The sequence below is a fragment of the Pseudochaenichthys georgianus genome, chromosome 22 (assembly GCF_902827115.2).
Source record: "Pseudochaenichthys georgianus chromosome 22, fPseGeo1.2, whole genome shotgun sequence".
Classification (NCBI taxonomy): Eukaryota; Metazoa; Chordata; class Actinopteri; order Perciformes; family Channichthyidae; genus Pseudochaenichthys; species Pseudochaenichthys georgianus.
This window is the reverse complement of record NC_047524.1, coordinates 16309975-16333657: the sequence shown is the minus strand read 5'-3', so window position 1 is coordinate 16333657 and position 23683 is coordinate 16309975. Positions and strand designations below refer to the sequence as shown.

General features: G+C 43.7%; 2 protein-coding genes across 2 annotated transcripts; one reads left to right on the top strand and one right to left on the bottom strand.

Annotated features, from left to right (window-relative positions):
* Positions 1-1683: 1683 nt before the first annotated feature.
* Positions 1684-12523, top strand: LOC117467249 (ectonucleoside triphosphate diphosphohydrolase 5-like). Its single transcript, XM_034110768.1, has 13 exons — positions 1684-3924; positions 4276-4355; positions 4649-4792; positions 5170-5245; positions 5773-5808; positions 9613-9701; positions 9786-9865; positions 9952-10013; positions 10114-10215; positions 10884-11027; positions 11347-11403; positions 12163-12278; positions 12440-12523. Exons 1-13 carry the CDS (start codon positions 3480-3482, stop codon positions 12521-12523), a joined length of 1515 nt encoding a protein of 504 aa, XP_033966659.1. The 5' UTR covers positions 1684-3479.
* A 1745-nt stretch (positions 12524-14268) lies between these two features.
* coq6 (coenzyme Q6 monooxygenase) lies at positions 14269-23583 on the bottom strand. The gene is given in 13 exon segments (XM_034111956.2): positions 14269-14393; positions 14981-15147; positions 15503-15618; positions 16335-16465; positions 16468-16539; positions 17168-17275; positions 17382-17444; positions 17595-17702; positions 17788-17918; positions 19113-19239; positions 21521-21579; positions 22828-22962; positions 23217-23583. Coding segments are annotated over 13 exon segments (1263 nt in total). The 5' UTR covers positions 23233-23583; the 3' UTR covers positions 14269-14363.
* Between the last annotated feature and the right edge of the window lie 100 nt (positions 23584-23683).

Here is a 23683-nt window from a genome sequence, read left to right as displayed (position 1 = left end):
GTCCTGAAAAGAACTATGTGTTAGTCTTTGCCATCCCCACAGTGCTTCTTCTAAAGTTATGGGCAAACCACTGAGATCAACCTAAATGCTATTGGCTTACATCTTCCAAGAATTCAATCCAAAAAAAACAATGTAAGGTTAGCGTAGGTCATAATTAAAGCTTGTAACCACAGAATTGTCTCCATTATCTTGTTCAGCTTTGTGCAGAAGCCTGAGAGTGTTCAGTGTTGATTATTCATCAAACAAGAAAGTAAATATCACAAAAGTGTTGGGTGTAGCTTCTGTAAACTGAATCATATAGGGTCATTCACAGCGCTGGCATCATCAACAGAGCTTGAAGACTAAATTTAAAGGTAATTACTATGACAGTGAGGAGAGAAAACTGAAATAACCCTGAGCTTTTCAAAGCTGTCATTATCATTGGAATTGTAATGACAAGGTTTGGGTCTCTTCAATTGACTTCTTGGGGTAGGACACCCACAAACATGGCATTCCTGAGGGTAACATTGCAGCATATTAATGATATATTGCACAGTGTGGATTACAAAGCTGGGGTCTCGTTTCATGCTTTATGGTTTCAGTTAACTTGAAACAAAATACCAAAATGTCCTTTCGAACATTGTTTGTAATGTGATGTGTCATGCTGTAGAAAGGCACTTATCATACAGAGTTTACAGCAGTGCACATTTGGACGACATCCTAAAATGATTTGGCAACATATAGATATTCCTTTAGATTTGTTTAGTTTATTGTATGTATATTTCTAGACTCAATATTTAAAATGTCAGTTTCAGTTGTAAAATCTAAATTCATGGCATTTTACTCGGAGGGCAGTACCTTCTAAGGCGCATTATAATGCTATTATTAAAGTAGGTGTGTAATTAAAACTAAACATGCTGTGATTCATGCTACAAATGGCTTGAGGTAGATTGCAGCTTTTCCAAACACTGCTCATTATCCACATCACTAAAATTACCACAAAATGTGTCTCAACATTAAAAACAAGAAAATATTGAATAAATCAATCAATCAATGTTTATTTATATAGCCCAATATCACAAATGTTACATTTGTCTCAGTGGTCTTCACAGTGTGTACAGAATATCAGTATGACAATATGACACCCTCTGTCCTTAGACCCTCACATCGTACAAGGAAAAACTTCCAAAGAAAACCCAGTTTAAAGGGAAAAATGGGAGAAACCTCAGGGAGAGCAACAGAGGAGGGATCCCTCTCCCAGGACGGACAGACGTGCAATAGATGCCGTGTGTAAATTGAAAAGATAATACATTTGCAACATAGGTAGTCCAAATGTTTGGAAATGCATGTGTGTATAATAAGAAGATGAATCCACGAGGATATCCGTCCAGGACCTATGATCCAGGACCACAGCCACGACTCAAGATCCAGGGCTCGCGACACAGGACCGCAGGATCATCCATGACTCCGGATCCCGGCGTATATAGACACCAAAAAGAAAGAAATTTGGGGAAGCTGGGTTAATCGGAACATGAGAGTACAGCTATAGACAGAGAGAAGGAAGAAGTAAGATGTCCCCCGACAAACTAACCATGAACCATGATTTCCAAATAACGACACACCCCGGACAAAACACTGCTTCTTTCAATATGTTTTAATGGGACATCTTTATTCAGGGTGTATTGTCGCATTGTCACACTGTTAACATGCAACCAAGACATCTATGGGAGATTCAGTGAGAGGTCCTGCACATGTACTCTTTGATAGGGGCAAACGACCATTCTGGTGAGCCGCAGGATTGAAAAAAGTAGCCACAGTATTTAGAAAAAAGGAAGGACGCAAGAAAGTCCAATATTTTTAGTCCAAATTACAGTGTTGGAACAGTGCTTTGCACAGTTGAGTGTCCTGGGAGTGGAATGGCATGATGGTTTAACGCTGGTGCCAAGCCCCACCCTCCCCACATTGTCCTCTCTGTGGACTTTCTGCACTCTCTTGTGCCAATCTGCAGGACCTCTGCCCTTCCCTTACCCTCCTGCCTGGGATGTGGACAGCTTGGTTTCGGCCTGCTGCCTGAGGTGAAACAGCCTCGTATAAGCTCATGTTAGGTCAGTGCTGGCCGGGGCAGGGTCATTTCCCCCAGGATGCCTCAATTGCTACCTGCGGCTCCTGGTTTAGATGTGTGTCCTGTTTCTGTTGATATAAAGAGGGTGAAAAATATCACAGCATACAAAACTACATGTAAGGTCTCAGAGTGTCTGCTGTGGGATATCCTTGATGCCTCTGCATCCTGCACTAAAGTCAGAAACTTTGCACATCACACGAGAAAGCATAAGCTGATACACTTCAGCATGGCTCATGATGGCGCGCCAACCACCCACCAAAAGCAGAGAAACAGCCACTCATGCTTTTCATGCATTCTCTCGTGAAACGTGCCGTGCTGTCCAAATATTTTTCCCTTGGAAAGCCTGTGGTTAACACGAGGATGAGTGGGAGTCAGATGATTGCTAACATTCTTTTAACTTTTATGACAGCTGGAGTACAGGTTACATTTGCATTTTGTTAAGGCTGGTAAAAGGACTATAGCAACTTTAATGTGATGATTATTGCAGGATCACAATAAGGAGATTGAGAGTATTAAATAAAACACAAGATTCATTTGAGCTACTTAACATGATTTAGTAGATGTAATAAGACAAAGGAAGAATCCATTAAAAAACATAATGAGCCACATTTTCTGAAATTAGTACTTAGAATTTCTGTTTAATTTATTGTCTTCCCTTTGATCACAAGTGCAGTTTAAATTAAACAGAACTAATCATTACTTATATTTTCAATTCCAAACATTTGTGTAATTTAAGAGATTTAGATGTGCCTTTAGAGCTGCCAAATACAAACTTACATCACTCTTAATTTAATTTACTTGTTAAGTTGTTAAAGTCCAAATAGTTGCCGGGTGAAGGACATTCTGAAGCAAATGCACTCATAAAAAGTATTATAAGACCATTTATGTTGGTTTTCTTGAGTGTGAACCCATTCATTTTGACTTCTTTATAAATCCTTTTCCTTGGGGGAATTCTTGGCTCCGGTATAACCAGTAAATATGAGATGGGGAAAAAACACTATCAAAAATAATCCTCCACAAAAAAAAAGAAAGAAAAAGTTGTTGGTAGGCAGGTAGTTGGTCTCCAGCTCAGCTCACAGGAGGGGGGACTCCTGGTGGAGTTGGGATGGACCGCCACAGGATTGGTGGATGGCTGTACTCGGTGTGGCCCCATGCCAAGCCCGTATGTCTTTATATAGTGTGAACGGGTGACCGGACAGTCCTGAGTGTGCATCGCATCCACTCTGCGTCTCTCCATCTCCACTGCTCTCTCTCTCTCTCTTCTCTCTGCGGGGCCCCTGTCAATCTTTAACTCCAGCAGCATCCACCATATCTTCTTCTTCTTCTTCTTCTCATCCATCTTTACTCCTGTCTCTTTCTTTCCCCGGCTGTGAAAACAATGGCCATGCCGAGCCTGCTCCTCACTTTCTCCCTGTGGCTCCTGGCTGGGAGCCTCATAGTGGAGGCGACTTACTACCGGCACCACCGCTACGTCCCCCACGTCTACCGCTACCGGGAACACTCTGACAACACGGAGAACCTCCTCCCTGAGGTCTCCAACCCGGAGCCTGTAGTCCCACAGCCGGGTGAGCCGATCTACCCCGTGATCCCCGAGGTGTTCCACCCGGCACCTGAAGTCCTACACCCCTTACCAGAGGCTTTCCACCCGGTGCCCGAAGTCGTGCATCCTGCACCTGAGCCCTACCACCGAGCTGAGGTTTTCCATTCGGTGATTGAAGCCTCCTCCCCCGTCAACACCAGTCGGGTTTTCTACGGGATCATGTTTGACGCTGGGAGCACGGGCAGCAGGATCCACATCTATAAGTTCATCCAGAAAGACCCTGGTAAGTGCACCACTTTCCCTCTCTCTACCTAAACCAATAGAGATTTGAAAATACTGCTGGCTCCCACTCTGTCTACTTGCTGTTAGGTCATTCACTGTGTGGTGTGAGAAAAAACATTCACCGGCACAGGGCCAGAGCAATACAGCTGCTGAAAGCGGCTGAGGTTCACTTGTAATGTTAACTGCCTGACTCATATGTGTAGGCAGCAGGTCAGGGTGTAGGTGATACAGTCTAAATATCATGAGTTGCAAAAGGGAAAATATGCAATTATATGTAGTTGAGTTTCTATTTTTCTCCCAGTAGTATCCCTCTTGTTTATGATTTGTTCACTGACACTGACGTCTTTTTTAGTTGAGCTGCCAGTCCTGGACAATGAAATGTACTACGCCGTGAAGCCTGGTCTTTCTGCCTATAAAGACAACCCTGAGGAGGTATGTATGTGCCTTTAAACCATCAAACAATATTAATTATCAGGTATATTAGGGAGTTGTTCACAGTCTGCAAAACCACTGGGATTTTCTTTGGGTTGGGTTCATGTGATGTAAACAGTGTGTAATTACAAAAAATGCCTGCTTCTGATGCTGTCACTGCTGCTGTCTGCTACCTGTGATTTACACATGTTTTTAAAGACTTTGACCACTGAATAAATATCTTAGTTTGATTATGAAATGTTCCTCCATTTGATGACTAAGCTGCCTGTAACTGATTGTCATATTTTCCATAGGGTGGCAACACTATCCGTCAGTTGCTGAAAGTTGCCAAGAAGACAGTGCCAGAAGAGGACTGGAGGAGGACGCCGGTGGTCCTGAAGGCCACAGCGGGTCTGCGTCTGCTGCCTGAGGATAAGGCAAATGCTCTTCTGAAGGAGGTAAGACACGTTTTCTCTCTGCCGTCAGACAGTTTGGTATAAACAGCACCCGTCCCGCCATGGAACGGGATGAGAAACCACTAAGTGCTTACAAGTGTCACTGAAAAAAAGCAGCAAGTCTGCCCATTTGGTGGCTATCATGTTGCAAAAAAACAGCTGTTGTGGGGTTGTGTGGAGTAACCATATTTGTCATTTAGAGTATTAAATCCAGGCTACTGTTCCAGCCATGCTTGTGGTTGGGTTATCTGTCACTCTAAAACAGAACCAGAGCCTGAATACACTTTATCCTGCCACTGGCAGAATATTTGGGTGTGCAGCCTTGAATATTTGTTGTGTTTTAACAGATCCAGCTGATAACTGTTATTAAACATCTACAGGTGCGAGAGGTTTTTGACGAGTCCCCTTTCTTCGTGCCAAACAACAGTGTTTCTATCTTGAACGGAGCAAAAGAAGGTAAATTAACTCTCAATGTCCTGTAACCAATTCATACTATATATAATAAACAAAACATATGATTTGTATTAGTTTTATTTAAGACAGTTATATTTGATATATCAGGTGCTTGAAGTGCCTCCTTTACTCCGGATGCATCAGACAATGCTTCTTTCATAATTGTTTTTACAAGAGCTCTATTTCTACCTCACTGAGACAAATAAGTAAGCCAGTGTGAGTTGTTGCCCCACGCCCAATCATTTAGTGCGATCTTCCACATCACTCATTAAGACACCCTCACAATGTAATGTTTCATCATACAATATCTGCCATTCATTATCCTTACTTTATGAGCGCAATAACTTGACATCCGAGACAATTGTAATTACCTGGGTTGGTCTGCATTTTGGTAACACCAACTTTAATATCAGCATAATGACAGAGAGCTGAACTAAAAAGTTAAGACATTTAAATGTGAAAGTTGAGCCTAGGTTCGTTGTAATCACTTTTACACTAATACAGACATTTTCACCCATGTGCTGTTTTAGGAGTCCTCGCCTGGGTCACAGTGAACTTCCTTACAGGTAAGACATTGCTTGTGTTTTGCTATGCTGGTGTTAGTGGTCAGGAGGCTCATATCTGAGGCTCCAGTGTACACAGAAGCCCGGCAGTGAAAGACTCTTGTCTCCTGTCTGAGGTTATGAGTTTGAATCACTGGCCCCAAACAGGTTGCAAAAACAAGCAACATTTCCTCACGTGTTTCACACAGCTATGGAATCATCTCCATCCATCCATCCATCTTCTCCCGCTTATCCGTGGTCGGGTCGCGGGGGTAGCAGTTCCAGCAGAGAGCCCCAAACTTTCTTTTCCCTGGCGACATCAACCAGCTCTGACTGGGGGATCCCAAGGCGCTCCCAGGCCAGCGAAGAGATATAATCCCTCCACCTGGTCCTAGGTCTACCCCTTGGTCTCTTCCCAGCTGGACGTGCCTGGAACACCTCCCTAGGGAGGCGCCCAGGTGGCATCCTAACTAGGTGCCCGAACCACCTCAACTGGCTTCTTTCGACGCGAAGGAGGAGCGGCTCAACTCCGAGTCCCTCCCTGATGACCGAACTTCTCACCTTATCTCTAAGGGAGACACCAGCCACCCGGCGGAGGAAACCCATCTCGGCCGCTTGTATCCGCGATCTCGTTCTTTCGGTCATGACCCATCCTTCATGACCATAGGTGAGGGTAGGAACGAAAATGGCCCGGTAGACAGAGAGCTTTGCCTTCTGACTCAGCTCCCTTTTCGTCACAACGGTGCGGTAAAGCGACTGCAATACCGCTCCCGCTGCTCCGATTCTCCGGCCCATCTCACGCTCCATTGTTCCCTCACTCGAGAACAAGACCCCGAGATACTTGAACTCCTTCACTTGGGGTAAGGACTCATTCCCTACTTGGAGTGGACAGTCCATCGGTTTCCTGCTGAGAACCATGGCCTCAGATTTGGAGGTGCTGATCCTCATCCCAGCCGCTTCACACTCGGTTGCGAACCGATCCAGTGAGTGCTGAAGGTCGCAGACCGATGAAGCCATCAGAACCACATCATCTGCAAAAAGCAGTGGTGCAATCCTTACTCCACCGAACTGCAGACCCCCCCCCCCACGACTACGCCTCGAAATCCGATCCATGTATATTACAAACAGGATTGGTGACAAAGCGCAGCCCTGGCGGAGGCCAACCCTCACCGGAAATGGGTCCGACTTACTGCCGAGGACCCGGACACAGCTCTCGCTTTGGGAGTACAGAGATTGGATGGCCCTGAGTAGAGACCCCCCTCACCCCATACTCCCGCAGCACCTCCCACAGTAACTCCCTGGGAACCCGGTCATACGCCTTCTCCAAGTCTACAAAACACATGTAGACCGGATAAGCGTACTCCCAGGCCCCCTCCAGGATCCTTGCGAGAGTAAAAAGCTGATCCGTCGTTCCACGACCAGGACGGAATCCGCATTGTTCCTCCTCAATCTGAGGTTCGACAATCGGCCTGACCCTCCTTTCAAGTACCTTGGAGTAAACTTTCCCGGGGAGGCTGAGTAGTGTGATGCCTCTGTAATTGGCACACACCCTCTGATCCCCCTTTTTGAAAAGGGGGACCACCACCCCGGTCTGCCACTCCTTCGGCACTGTTTCCGACTTCCACGCAACGTTGATGAGACGTGTCAACCATGACAGTCCCTCAACACCCAGAGCCTTCAGCATTTCCGGGCGGATCTCATCCACCCCCGGGGCTTTGCCACTGTGGAGTTGTTTAACGACCTCAGTGACCTCCCACCGGGAGATTGGTGTTGATCCCCCGTCATACTCCAGCTCTGCCTCTAACATAGAGGGCGGAGTTGTCGGGTTCAGGAGTTCCTCAAAGTGTTCCTTCCAACGCCCCAACACTCCATCAGTTGAGGTCAACAACGTCCCATCCTTACTGTACACAGCTTGGATGGTTCCCTGCTTCCCCCTCCTGAGGTGTCGGACAGTTTTCCAGAACAACTTTGGTGCCGCCCGAAAGTCCTTCTCCATGTCTTCTCCGAACTTCTCCCACACCCGCTGCTTTGCCTCGGCCACGGATGAGGCTGCTGCCCTTCGGGCCTGTCGGTACCTTGCAACTGCCTCGGGAGTCCCCCGGGATAACAAATCCCTGAAGGCCTCCTTCTTCAGTCGGACGGCTTCCCTGACCACCGGTGTCCACCAGGAGGTTCGAGGGTTACCGCCCCTTGAGGCACCTAGGACCTTGAGACCACAGCTCCCCACCGCGGCTTCGGCAATAGAGGCTTTGAACACCGACCACTCTGGTTCAATGTCCCCAACCTCCACAGGAATGCCCGAAAAGCTCCGCCGTAGGTGTGAGTTGAAGGCCTCCTGAACTTGGGCCTCCTCCAGACGTTCCCAGTTCACCCGAACTACACGTTTGGGCTTACCAGGTCTATCCAGAGGCTTCCCCCGCCACTCGACCCAACTCACCACCAGATGGTGATCAGTTGACAACTCCGCCCCTCTCTTTACCCGAGTGTCCAAAACATACGGCCTCAGGTCCGATGATACGATAACGAAATCGATCATGGACCTTCTGCCTAGGGTGCTCTGGTACCACGTACACTTATGAGCATCCTTATGTTCGAACATGGTGTTTGTTATGGCCAATCCATGACTAGCACAGAAGTCCAGTAACAAACCACCACTCCGGTTCAGATCAGGGGGGCCGTTCCTCCCAATCACGCCCCTCCAAGTGTCTCCATCATTGCCCACATGTGCGTTGAAGTCTCCCAGCAAGACTAAGGAGTCCCCTTCAGGAGCCCCATACAGGACTCTTTCCAGGGTCTCCAAGAAGGCCGAATACTCTGAACTGCTGTTGGGTGCATAAGCACACACAACAGTCAGAGTTTTCCCCCCCATAACCCGCAGGCGTAGGGAGGCGACCCTCTCGTCCACTGGGGTAAACTCCAACAACGAAGCACCTAACCGGGGACTTGTGAGTATCCCCACACCCGCCCGGCGCCTCACACCTTGAGCAACTCCGGAGAAGAATAGAGTCCAACCCCTATCCAGAAGTAAGGTTCCAGAGCCGACGCTGTGCGTAGAGGTGAGCCCAACCAGATCCAACTGGTACCGCTCCACCTCCCGCACAAGCTCCGGCTCCTTCCCCCCCAGAGAGGTGACGTTCCACGTCCCCAAAGCCAGCTTCTGCCGCCCGGGTCTGGTCCGTCGAGACCCTCCGCTTTCACTGCCACCCTTCTGGCAGCGCACCCGACCCCATCGATGTTTCCCGTAGGTGGTGGGCCCGCGGGACGGAGAAGCGGAGGTGTTGCCCACGTTGCCTTTTCGGGCTGGGCCCGGCCGGGCTCCGTGGCAAGCCCGGCCACCAGACGCTCGCCGACGAGTCCTCCTTCTGGGCCTGGCTCCAGAAGGGGACCCCGGGCTTCCTCCGGGCCGGGTATCCTCACTTCTTGTTGTTTCTTTCATGAGGTCTTTTGAACCAATCTTAGTCTGGCCCCTTGCCTGAGACCAATTTGCCATGGGAGACCCTACCAGGAACACAAGGTTCCAGACAACACAGCCCCCAGGTTCATCAGGGCACACAAACCTCTCTACCACGGTAAGGTGCTGGTTCTTCAGAGAGGAATCATCTCATTTATTTTAAACCACCACCTTAATCTTAAAAATATAAATGTTTTTCCCTCTTGGTGGGGAAAAATGTAATCTGTAAACATGCATCATCCTGACAGTGGTGGTTGTGAATGGAACGAGTTCTAACTAAAACTGGTGATTAAGCTAAAGTAATACACAGTATGCTCTGTGTGTTTCACTGAAGAGGAGTCATATCATGGTTTTAACGTTGAGCTTATTCTCCATAGGTCACTTGTACTCCAACACAAGGAGGACAGTGGGCATCCTGGACCTGGGTGGAGGATCTACACAGATCACGTTCCTTCCCAAGTCAAAGGTGCATTTTTGTATGTCCTGTATAAGCTTGTTTAAATAATTTCCTACCAAAAATGCAACAATAACATTGTTTTTTATCCAACAGAAAACTATTCAGTCTGCTCCCGCCACTTATATTTCTAGTTTCAACCTCTTCAAACATACCTATCAACTCTACACACACAGGTAAATAACAGATAAAGAAGATGCTATATTCTTAATTATTTAGATTTTGCTTGATAACTCATATTCTATATGTCAATATCAAATAGCTACCTGGGAAATGGACTTTTTGCGGCCCGACTGGCGACTCTTGGAGCACTAGGAGCCGATGGTAAAGTATTTTCTTATAGCCTCCCTATTTGCCGTCTTGGCCATTCTTTCATAAATGTATAAAGGGAAGATTACAAAACTGTTTCTTGTTGTTTTCCCAGGTCTAGATTGGAAAGTCTTCTCAAGTTCCTGCCTCCCGAAAAAGTTCACTGAAAACGTAACTTTTGGTGGAACCACCTACAAAGTTAGCGGGATTCCTGACGGTAAGATAAAAGCACCCTGAGGTTTATATTGCCTTCAATGAAGTGATCCACACATTCCTTTCTCAACTCCAGTAAACAATCGAGTAAAGTATAATACAGTCTCATGAGAACATTTATGCACTGAAGTTTCAGTAACCTTGGCGCCAAACGCATGTTTTGTCATCCTCTCTCTCTGTGTTCCCTCTTGAACAATTATACTGCAGTCAACCTTGTATTTAAACGAAAAGAAAACTGTCAGTTAACTTCACAAATAAGGCAGTCACTCCCATACCACAGTCAAGTAGCCAAAAGATCCTGGGCTTGTCCCTGAGTTGTTATTTTTTGTGTGTAACGAGCGGCTTGATCTGGACCGCGTACAATTATGTGGTAAAAATAGACAGCCCAACAGGGCCGCACTCACTGCCGCTCTTGTTATCACATGGTTTTACCGGCACAATTGAGCCAACCATACCCATGAGGTTGTGTGAAACTTGTCCTTCTGGGGCTTCCCTTGTACGGTGAACCCCTAGCTTCAGACACTGTCTAACCTCAAACTCGGCCTCCAGACTCACGATGGCATTCCAAACATTGCTGCCCCAAAACACCTTTAACTCATTGTTTACTCAAACATTAGCTATATAAGTTAAGTCTTATTTTGTCTACATTTAACCATTTCTCTCTCTCTACAGGGTATGCAGGCTATAAGCTGTGCTACTATGAGGTTATGAAGGTAATCAAAGGAATAGTGCACCAGCCTTATGAAGTGAAGGGCAGCAGTGTCTTCTACGCCTTTTCGTACTACTTCGACAGAGCTGTGGAGTCTGGCCTCATCGGTGAGTGGGTGCAGAGCAAAGAGTAACCTTCCAGTGCCATCGACTTTCATGCTAATTATCCTCCCCTGCACAAAATAGGTATTCATCACATTACATTACATGTCACTTGACTCTTTTATCCAAAGCGACTTACATACTCAATACTGTGGGCAATCCCCACAGGAGCAATCTGGGGTGAAGTGTCTTGCCCAGGGACACAACGACATGCTGACTGCAGCGGGGTTTGAACCTGTGACCCCCTGATCCGAACACCTACGGACAACCGACTACGCCACACGCCTCCACATTATTCAAATTGCATGTTTGTTTTGCTGCACAGATGGCAGTCGAGGTGGTGCGGTTGAAGTCAGGGATTTTAAGAGGAGAGCCAAAGAAGGTAAGAGTTACATGTTATCTTCTTGAGGGTTTTATACACATGTGAATGAACCCAACAATCTACAAGTTATATCAGTCCTTTAACCACTGAATTGAATGCAACAGTCCAGGCCCTAAACAGCAAAAACACTCAAACGTATTTTGTACCAAAAACACTTGGCACAATTGGCAGAGCCCATCCTGTCGAAAATCATTTAATACAGTAGTAAAATGTATTATGGAGATGGGTTATAAGACAAATGTAGTTTATAAAAGATCAAATACATGCTAACACCACTGTAAAACGTTGTAGCGCTCATTAGCTTCAGTGATTGACACTTGCAATGTCCATAGAGAACCAGATTTGAGCAAGTAGGAAGGAGTTGATGTGTTATGTAAGGCTGTTTGTGTTGTGAGAACACTGTCACATGGTCTTGAGGAACATGTCTAGCTCAGGCTGGCAGCTGGGCTGAAGATGTCTGTCTGGTGCAGGCAGGAGGGCACCTGACAGCCACACACCACCTGGGGGCTGACACATACTGAAACACACAAACTGTGTACACGGCTATTTAACACCGCCACCCTGCTGCAGCCTTGTGCTGACCCTCAGTTCTTCTCCTCGCACAACAAAACAGATTATCTTCTAATCATGTAGCATAGCGGTTAGAAAGGCTGCTTATTTGCTAAAACATGGAATGTGACATCGTGATATAATGCAACAAGGTGTAATATCCTTTTTGTGTCAATTGTATATTAAACCTGTTGCTATTTGTGTTTGCAGTGTGCAACAAAATGACCAAGTACCGTGCTATCAGCCCCTTCCTCTGCATGGATTTGACATATATCACTTGTCTACTAAAGGACGGCTTTGGCTTCAAGGACAGCACTGTGCTGCAGGTGAGTGACTCAGTGCTAGATTACTATATGGAGAGTAGGAGTCTAAGAGATACAAAATATGAAAAGCTACATGACAAAATGTTCATATTCTGTCTGTACAGTGTTGAAATTGTTTCGTTGTGGTTTAAATGACCCCCCCCCCCTGTCAATCTGTTCAACAGCTAGCCAAGAAGGTGAACAACGTGGAGACGAGCTGGGCCCTGGGGGCAACCTTCGACTACTTCAGAAACCTCAACATCCACTAAGGACGGCTCGCTGTCACTGCAGCCGGCACTGAGAGGGACAGTTTGTTACTTTTGGGCTTCCGTCCTCCGTCCACCCTTGATCAGACACACCTGGTCTGGCCACGCCCCTCCTCTTTTTCCCTCAACCGCCTCACCCTGCGAACACTCTGAGAACAGTTGAAAAAAGAAATCACTATATTTTTATAAGGCCAGCTATTTCTACTGTATGTTGAGCTCATAACTGGTGGGTTGACTTTATTTTTTTAAAAACGTTTACATTTTTGATTCCTTATAGGGGTGTCTGATCTGAAATGTCTTTCTCGCCTGCCTGTTAAGTGTGGAGGGTAACCAGCATGGTATAATGGTACTTACTATGATCCTGGTGTGCACTGTACAGTACAGTGGGATTTATTTAGAGACTAGTTGCTGAAACAGCAACAATCTTTCATGCTTGTAAATCAACTTTCTTCACATTCTAGGAGTTAATTATTGTAACCTGAATTCATTGCCTCATAGTCACTATTGGAAATAGAGCCGTTTTTAACCATACTGTACAGCTTATTTTCTTCAACTTTGCACATAACACTTTATTTGCAGATAGGGTAGTTAAGAAGTTTGCTTTGATATCGACAAAAGAGTTGTATATATTCATCAACTAGAGTAGGATTGACCATGACTTCTAGAGAGCGCCGTGGAGAGGCCTCTGGCAGACTGAATTGTATAGCTGTTACATGTATGGGCTTTATGTCTGTAGTTTTAAAGTCCAGCCATTATTGTTTGTTTTGTCTACAGTGGAAAGGACCTTCAGCATTGCTTAATTGCAGGGGCCCAAGGTCAAACTTTATTTTAGACAAGCGGTTAAAATAACCTCTCATTAAGCATGGATAGTGAATCAAACAACGTAATTTACAGCTATTAAAAACAGCAAAAATGTAAGCAAAAAATGTAAAAGCTTTAAAACCCAGCTCTTTCATTTGATGCCGGTTTCTCAAAAACATTAGCCATTATGAATTCTGTTTTTGAATGCTCTTGTGAACTGTACAAATATTTATATAACTTTATATAATTTAGTCTATTTGAATTATCCTTATCCAACATTAACATTTGCATCTAACTGTTCTGTAAACCATGCTTTTGCTGTTCTTTCAGTATTTAAATAACTACTGCTGTATATACATAATGTAAATGTGTATTAGTGAAATCTTCACCAGGAACTGCTTTGCAAAAAACGTTGCGCTGCACAGTTGTTCAGATATACCTGTATGTATGTATCAGTATGAATATCAAGATGACTGAAAATAGTAAAATGCTGTTTTTATTAAATCCAGTGAAAAAGTATATTGTATATATGTATGTTTTAATAAAACATGAGAAATATACTTTGTGTACTTTTACATTTTTATACCCAGACAGTCTTCTCTTTTTCAAATTGTCAATGAAGTAAACGTTATTTTTCCTTTAAATTGAGAATAGAATTAAGCTTCTTAACAAACTACAAACATTGGATTATGACTATTCATTCTCAATACTGTTACCTTCATCCGAGAATGTAGCTCTTCATTAGGGCTGCTCAATATGAGGAAAATGAGTGATAAAGCAATGAAATAAACAGCTATTAAAGTCTACTCTGCCATTCTTCTGCTTTCACTAGCATTGACATGTTTCGATGTGCTCAGACCATAGGCTCAGATCAGCTACAATGCAGTGTTGTAGATGTGGGTTAATTTTGCACCAAACAAAGACAAGAAAGAAGACAATCGCAACGGTTAAAATATATCTTAGTATTTAATTGTTTCTGCATTCACACATTTTACAGCCTCTGAAACTTACAATCTTTAAAGATCCACCGAAAACGAATGCATCACTTGCTTGCAAATGACATGATCTGCTCCTGTAGAGGAAAAAAAGACATGTACTCAGAAACTCCGTAACCTTTGAGTCACGCGTACAAAAAGCCTGTAACAAGTGCGTGGCACTGCTGGCCTCTAAACAAGACCTGTACACCAGCAAACTCTCAACATTTTATATGGAAAAAAGTCACGTTTAACCTTTGTGCCACCATGGTGAACTGCCTTTAAAGCCGGTTACAGTTGTGTTGGTCTGAATCACTTAGTAGGGAATAAAGTCATTTCACATGAGTGGTCGGTAATACAAGGGGTGTGAAAACACAAGCCAACACTGCTGTCCGCTGCCCTCGAGGGCCAGCCCAGCACCCCACCCACACACATTTGGTAACACTAAATTTGGGGCTTAACTTAGATGCCATAGTAGTAGTTTCTGAACCCTGGAAATTATAGACACCGCTAGTAAGCTTTTAGCTTTAAAGTAAAGCTCCGTGTAATCAGAAAAAGAGGGTGGAGGGTGGGGTCAGGTTGGAGGCGGAGTTCAGGTGGTTTATATTATCTGTGAGATGGCCAGGTCCACTGGAACGTGTGGGAACATATGTTTGGATTTAGAAGCTAGAAGAGAGGAGCTTACTTTTAGCGTTGGGATCATATTGGCGGCCTGCAGACCAAAGGTGCGTAGGAGAACCACGGGAGCGGCGTTAGTGGAGTAAAGGCGCTTCATCAGGTCGATGGCGGCCATCATGGGAAGATTTTTCCGCTGGCATTCAGTTTCATATTCTAACAGGTGCTGTATTGCTCCTGCACAAACAAACAAAGAGAATATGAAGACATAGTATAAGCTTGTGTCTGTCTTTCATATGTTTTCTGCATTAAGTCAAAACACTGGTGCTGCTTTGACTTCAGGGAAAGGAACAGTGGAAGGAAACAACTACATTTCTCATAACAGCATTTCATTTTTTTTCAAAACCCAACTTACATAGAGTTCTTGGCAGAATGAAGAGACAAAAACACATCAAATAAAATGTTGCCGGAAAAGCTGTTGCTTTTTATAATTTGGATCAGCAGCATGCATTTGAGTTGGGGCTATGGAAAAGAGCTTAGGGGAAACCACTATGGTTTGCAGCGCTTGTGTCTGTTTAGAGTTCTCACTGACCCAAGTCCTTCCCGTCAAAGGCTGCCTGGCTCAGGAGCTTTGTGAGGCAAGCCACATCCCCAAAACCTAGGTTGGCTCCCTGACCCGCCAGAGGATGGACACGATGGGCTGCATCCCTGCAAAGACAAACATATCCCTCATATGCATTCCACTCACAGAGGGCTATTTTATGCACTGCGCCAAAACGTGTCATTCCTCAACCCGGGGAGAAAAACCAGTGATGGAGAACAGATCATATCTCTTAATTAAAAAAAAAAAAAGTAGCAAAACCACAATGTAAAATACTAGAAGGAAAATATACTGTTATATATAATACAGTATATATAAATATGCACTTCTGTATCACAATATACTTAGAAATAGCGAAGTAAAAGTACTCATTACGCAAAGTGGCCCATTCAGAATAATATAATTATATCACTGGATTATTATTATTGATGAATTGATATGTTAGCATCACTAATGTTGCGGCTAGTTACGTGGAGCTAATTAAAACAACTTTATATACTGCCTGGTAGCTGAATCCATTATTAAACATCATCATTTATAATGTGGGGTATATTTTGTGGTAATTAACTAAGATTATTTGCATTGAAAGTACAAGTTTAAAGTAACAGAAAACTAAAAAGACTAAAGTAAAGTACATGTATCACAAATTGTATTAAATACAATAGCATAAGAAGTTACATTCCTTAATTAACTTAATGATTAGTAGAGAAAACAATGAACAACTCCTATGCATACTCATATACATCTGATATTCAGGACTTTTGTTTAACAGTATTTGACTTACAAAATGTGCAGAACATTACTTTCCTTATGGCCATCTTACCCAATGAGAGCTACGCGGTGCCTAATGTACTCTGAGGCATGACCGATGCCCAGAGGAAACATGACCCTGGACTTCGGGCTGATCCCCGCCACACTGGGGGGAAGCTGTCGAGGTGAACCTGCGGACGGCATATTAAGACAGACAGGGCGCTGCGGAACAGAGAGCCGGCCGTCTCAATCAGCTCCGACTGGTTCTCATTACTCCACTGCAAACAGACAGAGACATATTCACACAGAATGAATAACGACCAGAAGAGAGACAAAACAGACATTATCCCTTTGAGTGGTCAAATAAATTAGCTGACATAGGAGTAAAGCTGAACTCCAGGCCAGCGAAAGTGCTCTTTTCCCCTCCCTAACTAACTGGTTGGCAGGGCTTTGAGAGCTGGGCTAATTAAAAGAAGATGCCGGCCTGGCTATGCAGTTGAATGAGCTCTGTTTGAAAAACATTCCATGCAGTAATGGTCGACACTGGGAAACCACAGGTTTAATTAGCAAACCAGGCCTGAAACCGAACATGACTCAACCGTGGTGACCCTGTTCATTAGCAGGCCCAGTAAAAATAGCCAGCTTGGTGATAAGTTAAGGAGTTTCTCCAAACACAATAAAAAATGGATAGCTATGCCATTCTCTTAGTGAAATATTAGTATTGTATAACTTTTGGGCCAAACAATGACAGCATTGTTTGTATGAGTCACAGAAAAACAGCTCAACACTTAAGTGGGTCTATGGAGAATCCCTGCCACATGTAGCACAAATACAGATGTTGCAATAACTTCTAGACTGTCTATGAACACAACATCAGCAGTGTAATGGTAACAAGGCATGACTCACAAAGGCAGAGTTGATAGCGTCGACAAAGCTCTCCTCATCCAGCTCCAGCAGCTCCTCTGCGAGCCGATGGCTGGTCGACCACACCAGAGAGCTCTCTGTGTCCGACAGCTGCAGCGCACAGAGCGGGGTCAGTGAAGAGTTATCAAATACTTATGAGACCCAAGGAGACTTCGAGTAGAAAAATATACTGCAGTAAATAATGCAGATATATTACCGGTAACATTGCAATGGGTCCAGTTGGGAGGAACCGCTGCCATGCGACATTGTTCTCTGTGGGCTGTACAACACATAAATCAGATTGAATCAAATATCATACTGAAGAACAGAGAATAGTAAATTCACTCAGTAACACCCAATAGTTATTGCTTAAGAGTGTATCTTTTATGGATATCAATTGTGGGGAGTATGTGTTGAATGTGATGCTCACCTCTGATAGATTCAGCACCGCGACCACAGCTGATTGGTCATAATTCCACTTGACTGTGGGTATCCCCAGGGCCCGGCGCACCATTGAGTTTGGTCCGTCTGCACCAATCTGAAAACAGATGAGCAAAAGTAAAAAACAAAAAAGGCTTAAAGAAATGCAGACTTATAGTTTGTGTTGATGGGATTAAACTAACCAACAGCTTGGTCTGAACCGTCTCTCCGCTGGCCAACGTGACCTTGACCCATGGGATAGAGTCAGCTGCCTGGTGGGGCATCGGCCACGCGTACTTCACCACCTTGGACCTGTACTGAACTCGCACGTTATCTGACAAACAACAAGGACATAAATGTGGTGACTACAAAGGCGACAGAAAAGAAAAACAGTGGTCCTTAAAAAAAAGGCAACTGGTAAGGCTCTCACAACAAGAGGATCAATCTTCAGTTGTGTGTTTGAAGCATCACACTAAATCAGTGCTTTACTACTTTCTATGTCCAAAACGAGAGGATGCTTTTTTTCTGCAGCCAAAGCAGTGGGAGATCTATAAACCACTTCATACAAATATCATTGGTTTTCCTCCCTGGCACACAGTAGCTGCAAAAGTTGACATTTGACAATCTCCCTAATGGTCTTGGCCTGCCACATTGCCCTAACGAATAATGTTTATCTACAAAAACACCACGTCACACTTTACACATGCTGCCTGCTTTTTGGATGTTGCACTCTTCCTAAAATATCAGCTGCAGGTCAACCCAAACATGAAAGGATCCCGAGCTACGCTGCCTCGTGCCGACTTGGAGTGGGACCCATGCACAGATCTGCTACTGTTTTTCTGAGCGCTAATGTCAAGTGTGGGTTTCCAGGGGATGGAGAGCAGGGTTACATTGAAACCAGCTGTCGTGGTGCACACTTTTCATGTACTGCATCTTGAGCGTAACAACATCATGGCTAAAATGGAAGGAGAGAGAGAAGCAGGCACAGTGGAAGGCACAAGAGGCAAAAACGTGCCGTAACCACACATCCGTTGTTTGGTGCAAAATGTTGAAAACTGTTTTATAAATATGTCGCATACTGTCAAGCACGTAGCAGAGCAAAGTTTTATTTGCGAACCTCACAAAAGTTGATCTAATGTCAACAGCATTACAGCACCATACACTGTCAGGGCTTTGGTGTCTTAAGAGGTGGTGAAGTTTGGGAGCACATGGTAACTTTAAATAGGTCACTGGACCACTTCACGTGTCCTCAGAGGGTGACATGGCCCGGCAGTTCCCAAAATGTGAGGGTTTGATTGAAATTGCAGGAAAAACATAAACGGTTCCATCGGCTTAACTCGTCTTTAAAAACAGTCACCAGGAGAGAGTACAAATAAACAAACCTGGGGGAAGGATGGAATAAATGTGGCTGCATTAGCTGCCAGACTCAGCGTCCATTAGGCAGAAGGAACAGGAATCAAAAGGTCGCACAGAGCACTGCTGCTTACTGTGTGGGGCTTCATGTTTTAATCATAACTGCTGTGCTTACCAGAAAGGCTGTCCAGCTGTTTAGTTAAAGCAGCCACAGCGATGTCGTTCTCCACGATGTATGCCATCTCATCCTCCAGGTTGTCCTTATCGAATGTGATCAGGGCATCTGAGCAGGCGTCCCAAACCTAAATGAGAGACTCATTCATACTTGCCAACCTTGAGACCTCAGAAATCGGGAGCATTTCAAAACCACCACCGGGGGGGGGGGGGGGGGGGGTGTTAGTGGATCACAGGAGCTGTATTAGATTAACATTAACATGCTTATTGTAGTTGTAAGTGCACTGCCTTGCGGCCTGTAGCACCATCCTTTATGGAGCATATGTGGGGCTGGACCTGTATTTTTCAGGAAAGGAGTGAGCAGCGGGTCGAGTTGTCGATTCTTGTTCTGTTTTCTGTGACTATCTGCCTCACCCTCTCAAACTTTCAGTTGCGCACGCTACTAAAGAGATGCGCTACCATGGAAACCAAACAATGGTGTAGCTGTATTAAAGTCCGAGTGGAAACAGTCCTGAATAAATAAGATTTAGTCAGAAATCGGGAGAAATGCGGGAGAAATATGACTCCGGGAGGAAACCGGGAGAGGACAATAAAATCGGGAGTCTCCCGCGAAAATCGGGAGGGTTGGCAAGTATGGACTCATTATGCCTGTGGTCTACAACTCTATCCTTAAAGGCTATAATGCTATAGCTGGGCAGAGAAGTGCAGCTTCATTGAGCTGAACACATCAAAGTTGTTTGCTGCTGTCTAAGGTTGGCACTGCCTGCAGACATCAACCCAGAGCCATGAAGGTCACCAACACCCTCCGGCTGCCTTCAGCTTAATGGAGCTCTCTGAGGTAGAAGACTACATGACATTTTGTGATGTGGATTTTTAGAAAAATTTTTCTTGGAAACATAAATAACCAATGCGTGTTTGTGAACATAAAGAGGGAGTCAATATTTATCCGCAACCGAAAGCGGCAGAATGAGATATAGTTTTAGGTTACTCTAATTCCAACCCTGAAAGTACTGTTTGACTTAAACATGTGGGGGTGAAAAGTGTTTGTACAAGGTTAATCCTCTCCTGGGTTGTAACTATGGTGACAAAACCCTTCATTTTGCAGTAATAATGCTGCTGCACTGCTTTTTTCCCAACTTGCCATAAAGTAGGGGGGACATACCCTACAGAAAACCCACTAATGGCCAGTGGGTTTGCAACTTGTGATAAGTGGTTAGAAAGAAAGATAGACGGAGACCAGCCCAACAATGTTTTGGTTTTGTTTAGTGCTGGGTGAAATGATGCAGCTTTGGTGTAAGAATGCGTTACTACATACTTCACGATTCAAAGAATAAACTCGCAACTTTAAAAGAGAATAAAGTAGCCAAAATGATGCTTTAATGGAAGAAAACTGTGTTTGCCTTGTGTTTCCAATCTAACCCCTCGATGCTTACTGGACATTTAACGTGGATGAACATTTTACTGCATGGAAAGAATGTTATTTGGAGCTGATGTCCAGTACATACTTTCCAGTGAAATGTATATGACTGAGATTCAATCGGCAAACAAGCCAAAGCAGTGGTAGCAGAGTGAAGGTATAATGGGAGAGGCATACTACCATAATCACTGTAAGGCACTGCATGATGACATCTTAGGCCCAGAGAGAAACCCTGCGGTCGGGTGTTCGGTTCACACCGACCACATCTTACAAGAGCGACTGAGCCTGCACCCAGAGCCGTAAAGCGGGTTCACTTTGCAGCAAACAACCGCTCTCCTAATCTTTCATCTTCTTCCCGTTGTTCACATGAATCTTCGTAATTATAAGATGTGGGGAGTGACTACCAATTTGGGGACGTTAAAATGATTTATCCTTCATTGAAAACATGGCTTTAATAAATAAAACTTGCACGGTCAAACTCCAGTACTTCGAATATGCCAGGAAATGTTCTTTTTGTTTTTTTATAAATATACTTTGTGTTCTTTGGCATTGCTCTTGCCACAGATCCTACCAAGCTGCTCAAAACTAAGGCATAAATTGCACGAAGGTATGAACAAAATGCATGTTACATGAAACCCCTGCTTCCAGACATTTTTATGTAAACAATTACATACAATACACATGATTATATGATACAGTATTGTGTTGCTTGTTCATTAAGATAGATGAATGAGTAGAAGCCGAGTGTCACAGATTTTTCTCCCCACAAATTGTATGGTGCTGTGATTGATGGTTGACAGAAATACATACAGTATTCTTAAAACTAGAAAGTCTGGAGGACATGTGAAGAAGAACTCAAATTGTGTAACAGGAGGTTTCTGGAAGATGCTCCATATTTAAGTTGGCTTTAGTTATTTTTGTTTGTTTTCTATGAACTTTTAACCACATAAATGTGAGTTACTAAAACATTGTGATGCAATATTTCAACATACCTGCATCTTTTTATAGGGTTTGCACCTCATCTGTGTGATGTGATCCCATGCTCCAATACCTGTGTGTGCAGAAACACATTTCAGAACAATTACAACACTAATTGAAAGCAACAATGTATACCTAAAGTAGTACATTATGTGTTGCAAATAATTGTAATCAATCAAAATGATGATTTGGATGAATGTAACATATCTCAGTGGAAGTCAAGTGCATATGAATTAAAGCCAATCCATTTAAAAAAGACTCTGTTCAGGACAATATCTTATGGAATTACCTCAAATATAATAGAATAAGAATGTAAATCATTGTTTTAAGTTACTGCTACAAGTTGTTGCCTTTTAATTTTTGCACAGGCGCCATTGGGAGGCATCGAGGTCACAGCAATGCACAACATTTCCAATCACTTCATGACCACACACCACTGCATTCTTATCAAATTCTCTCTTGACATTTAATTGGCAAAATCTTTGATCAGATAAACGGGTTAAACAGGGTCAAGGAGGTTATTTGAGATGTAGAGCAAAGCTCAAGTGTGTCTGTTTCTCATTGGCACCTGTGCATTATATTATCTGTTATAAAAATACAATGGTGCAGCGTAATACATGATCATGTATGGTTGTTATTTTTGTTTTGTTTCATGCTATTTTTTTTGTTTTTGTTTTTTATCATGAAGGGACTATAACTGCATTTCATTGTGCAACCCTGTGCTTTACAATAAACATAAACTAACCTTAAACAATTAAGACATGAAGCATTATAAATGTGGATGAACTCATGTTTCAAACAATCAAATTACGGTAATTTACCCAAAGTAATATTATTATTATTATTATTATTATTATAAATGTTTATCTGTATTTGTTTGTTTTTGGGGTAGCAGAGGAAAAGATCTAATTGATCTAAACACTGCGTAAAATTACAAAATGATTCTGCTCCGTACTTTTTAACTATCATATGGTTAACTAGATGCACCGTCTATGGGTAATGTTTAGCTATTTCTATGGATTCTAGATCCACTGTGGCAAATGTAAGACTTAGAAAATGTTTCACAGACAAATCCATCAAGCCCAGGGAGGAATAAATCCGGTCAGGTATGATCCCTGCTAAGCTTGGGTGACTGGACAGACATTTAACTTCTCACAGGAAGGGAGGTAATCCCAAAAGAAATAACTTTTTGATTTATTTTCTGTCTGTGATGAATTTGTCTTTACAAAAGTACAACGCCTTTAAAAAAGAACATCATCCAAAAATAGTATAAGACATGTTCATTTTTGTTTGTGCCAGGTTGTTTAAGTATATACTTTACCAGTGAGGAAGGAGGCGGAGCCTGGACTGATGGAGCTGACTCTGGTGCTGTAGGTGTCTGGGACCTTGTCCATCACTTTCTTGTTGCCAGCTTCAAGGAGAAGAATCTTCTTACCCTCCAAGTTGGGATCCATGCCTGGCAAAAAAACATGTATACAATTGGAAGCACATAAATGGATCTCAGCAGTGTTGATACAGTTAGGTCTCAGCAGTGTTGATACAGTAAGAATAACATATATTTAGGTTGTGTGTAAAAAACATTGTAGAAGACTGTTTATTCTCCTTTTGCATAATTGAGTTAGTATTTAGTAGCTTTAAGACTAATACACAAACGTTTCTATGGATTTATCTAATGTAGTGCAGGTTTGCATGAACAAATATGTCACTCACCCAAGGAACATGCCATTGCAGATCCAACCAGTCCTCCCCCGGAAATAATAACATCATAAACCTCATTTTTGCCAGACCTCGTCCCTATGTTCTGCACACCAAATCCTCTGCTGGTGATTTTTATAGCAGATAACTACTTTGCTGCAATTAAAAACCCGACCAAGTCCGTTTAGGGACAGCGTTGCCCTTGAGAGCTTGTGCATGATTCTGTCTTTACTCTGTCTTCACATGGAACAAGCCCCGCAAAAAACAGGAGGAAAACTTTGAAGTCTGGCATACTTTCATATGAAAATCGGACGGATGTTTCCCCCTGGAATTTGTCCTAATAACAGCAGCTGTGTCCCTTTTTTCTGTAAACCCAGCCATGTTTTTGTTTGACATGGACAGAAGAAGCACTTCAGGGTTTTGTGTCCAATCACAGAAGACGTCTGTCACGTAGACGTATGACTGTCGCGGCCGCCGTCGTT

Excerpts from the sequence above, each read along its gene's own strand:
- LOC117467249 (XM_034110768.1), top strand. The coding sequence starts at position 3,480 with ATGGCCATGCCGAGCCTGCTCCTCACTTTCTCCCTGTGGCTCCTGGCT. Across the intron at positions 9,702-9,785 it reads CGTTCCTTCCCAAGTCAAAG|AAAACTATTCAGTCTGCTCC; the intron begins GTGCATTTTTGT and ends TTTATCCAACAG. Across the intron at positions 10,014-10,113 it reads TGGAGCACTAGGAGCCGATG|GTCTAGATTGGAAAGTCTTC; the intron begins GTAAAGTATTTT and ends TTGTTTTCCCAG.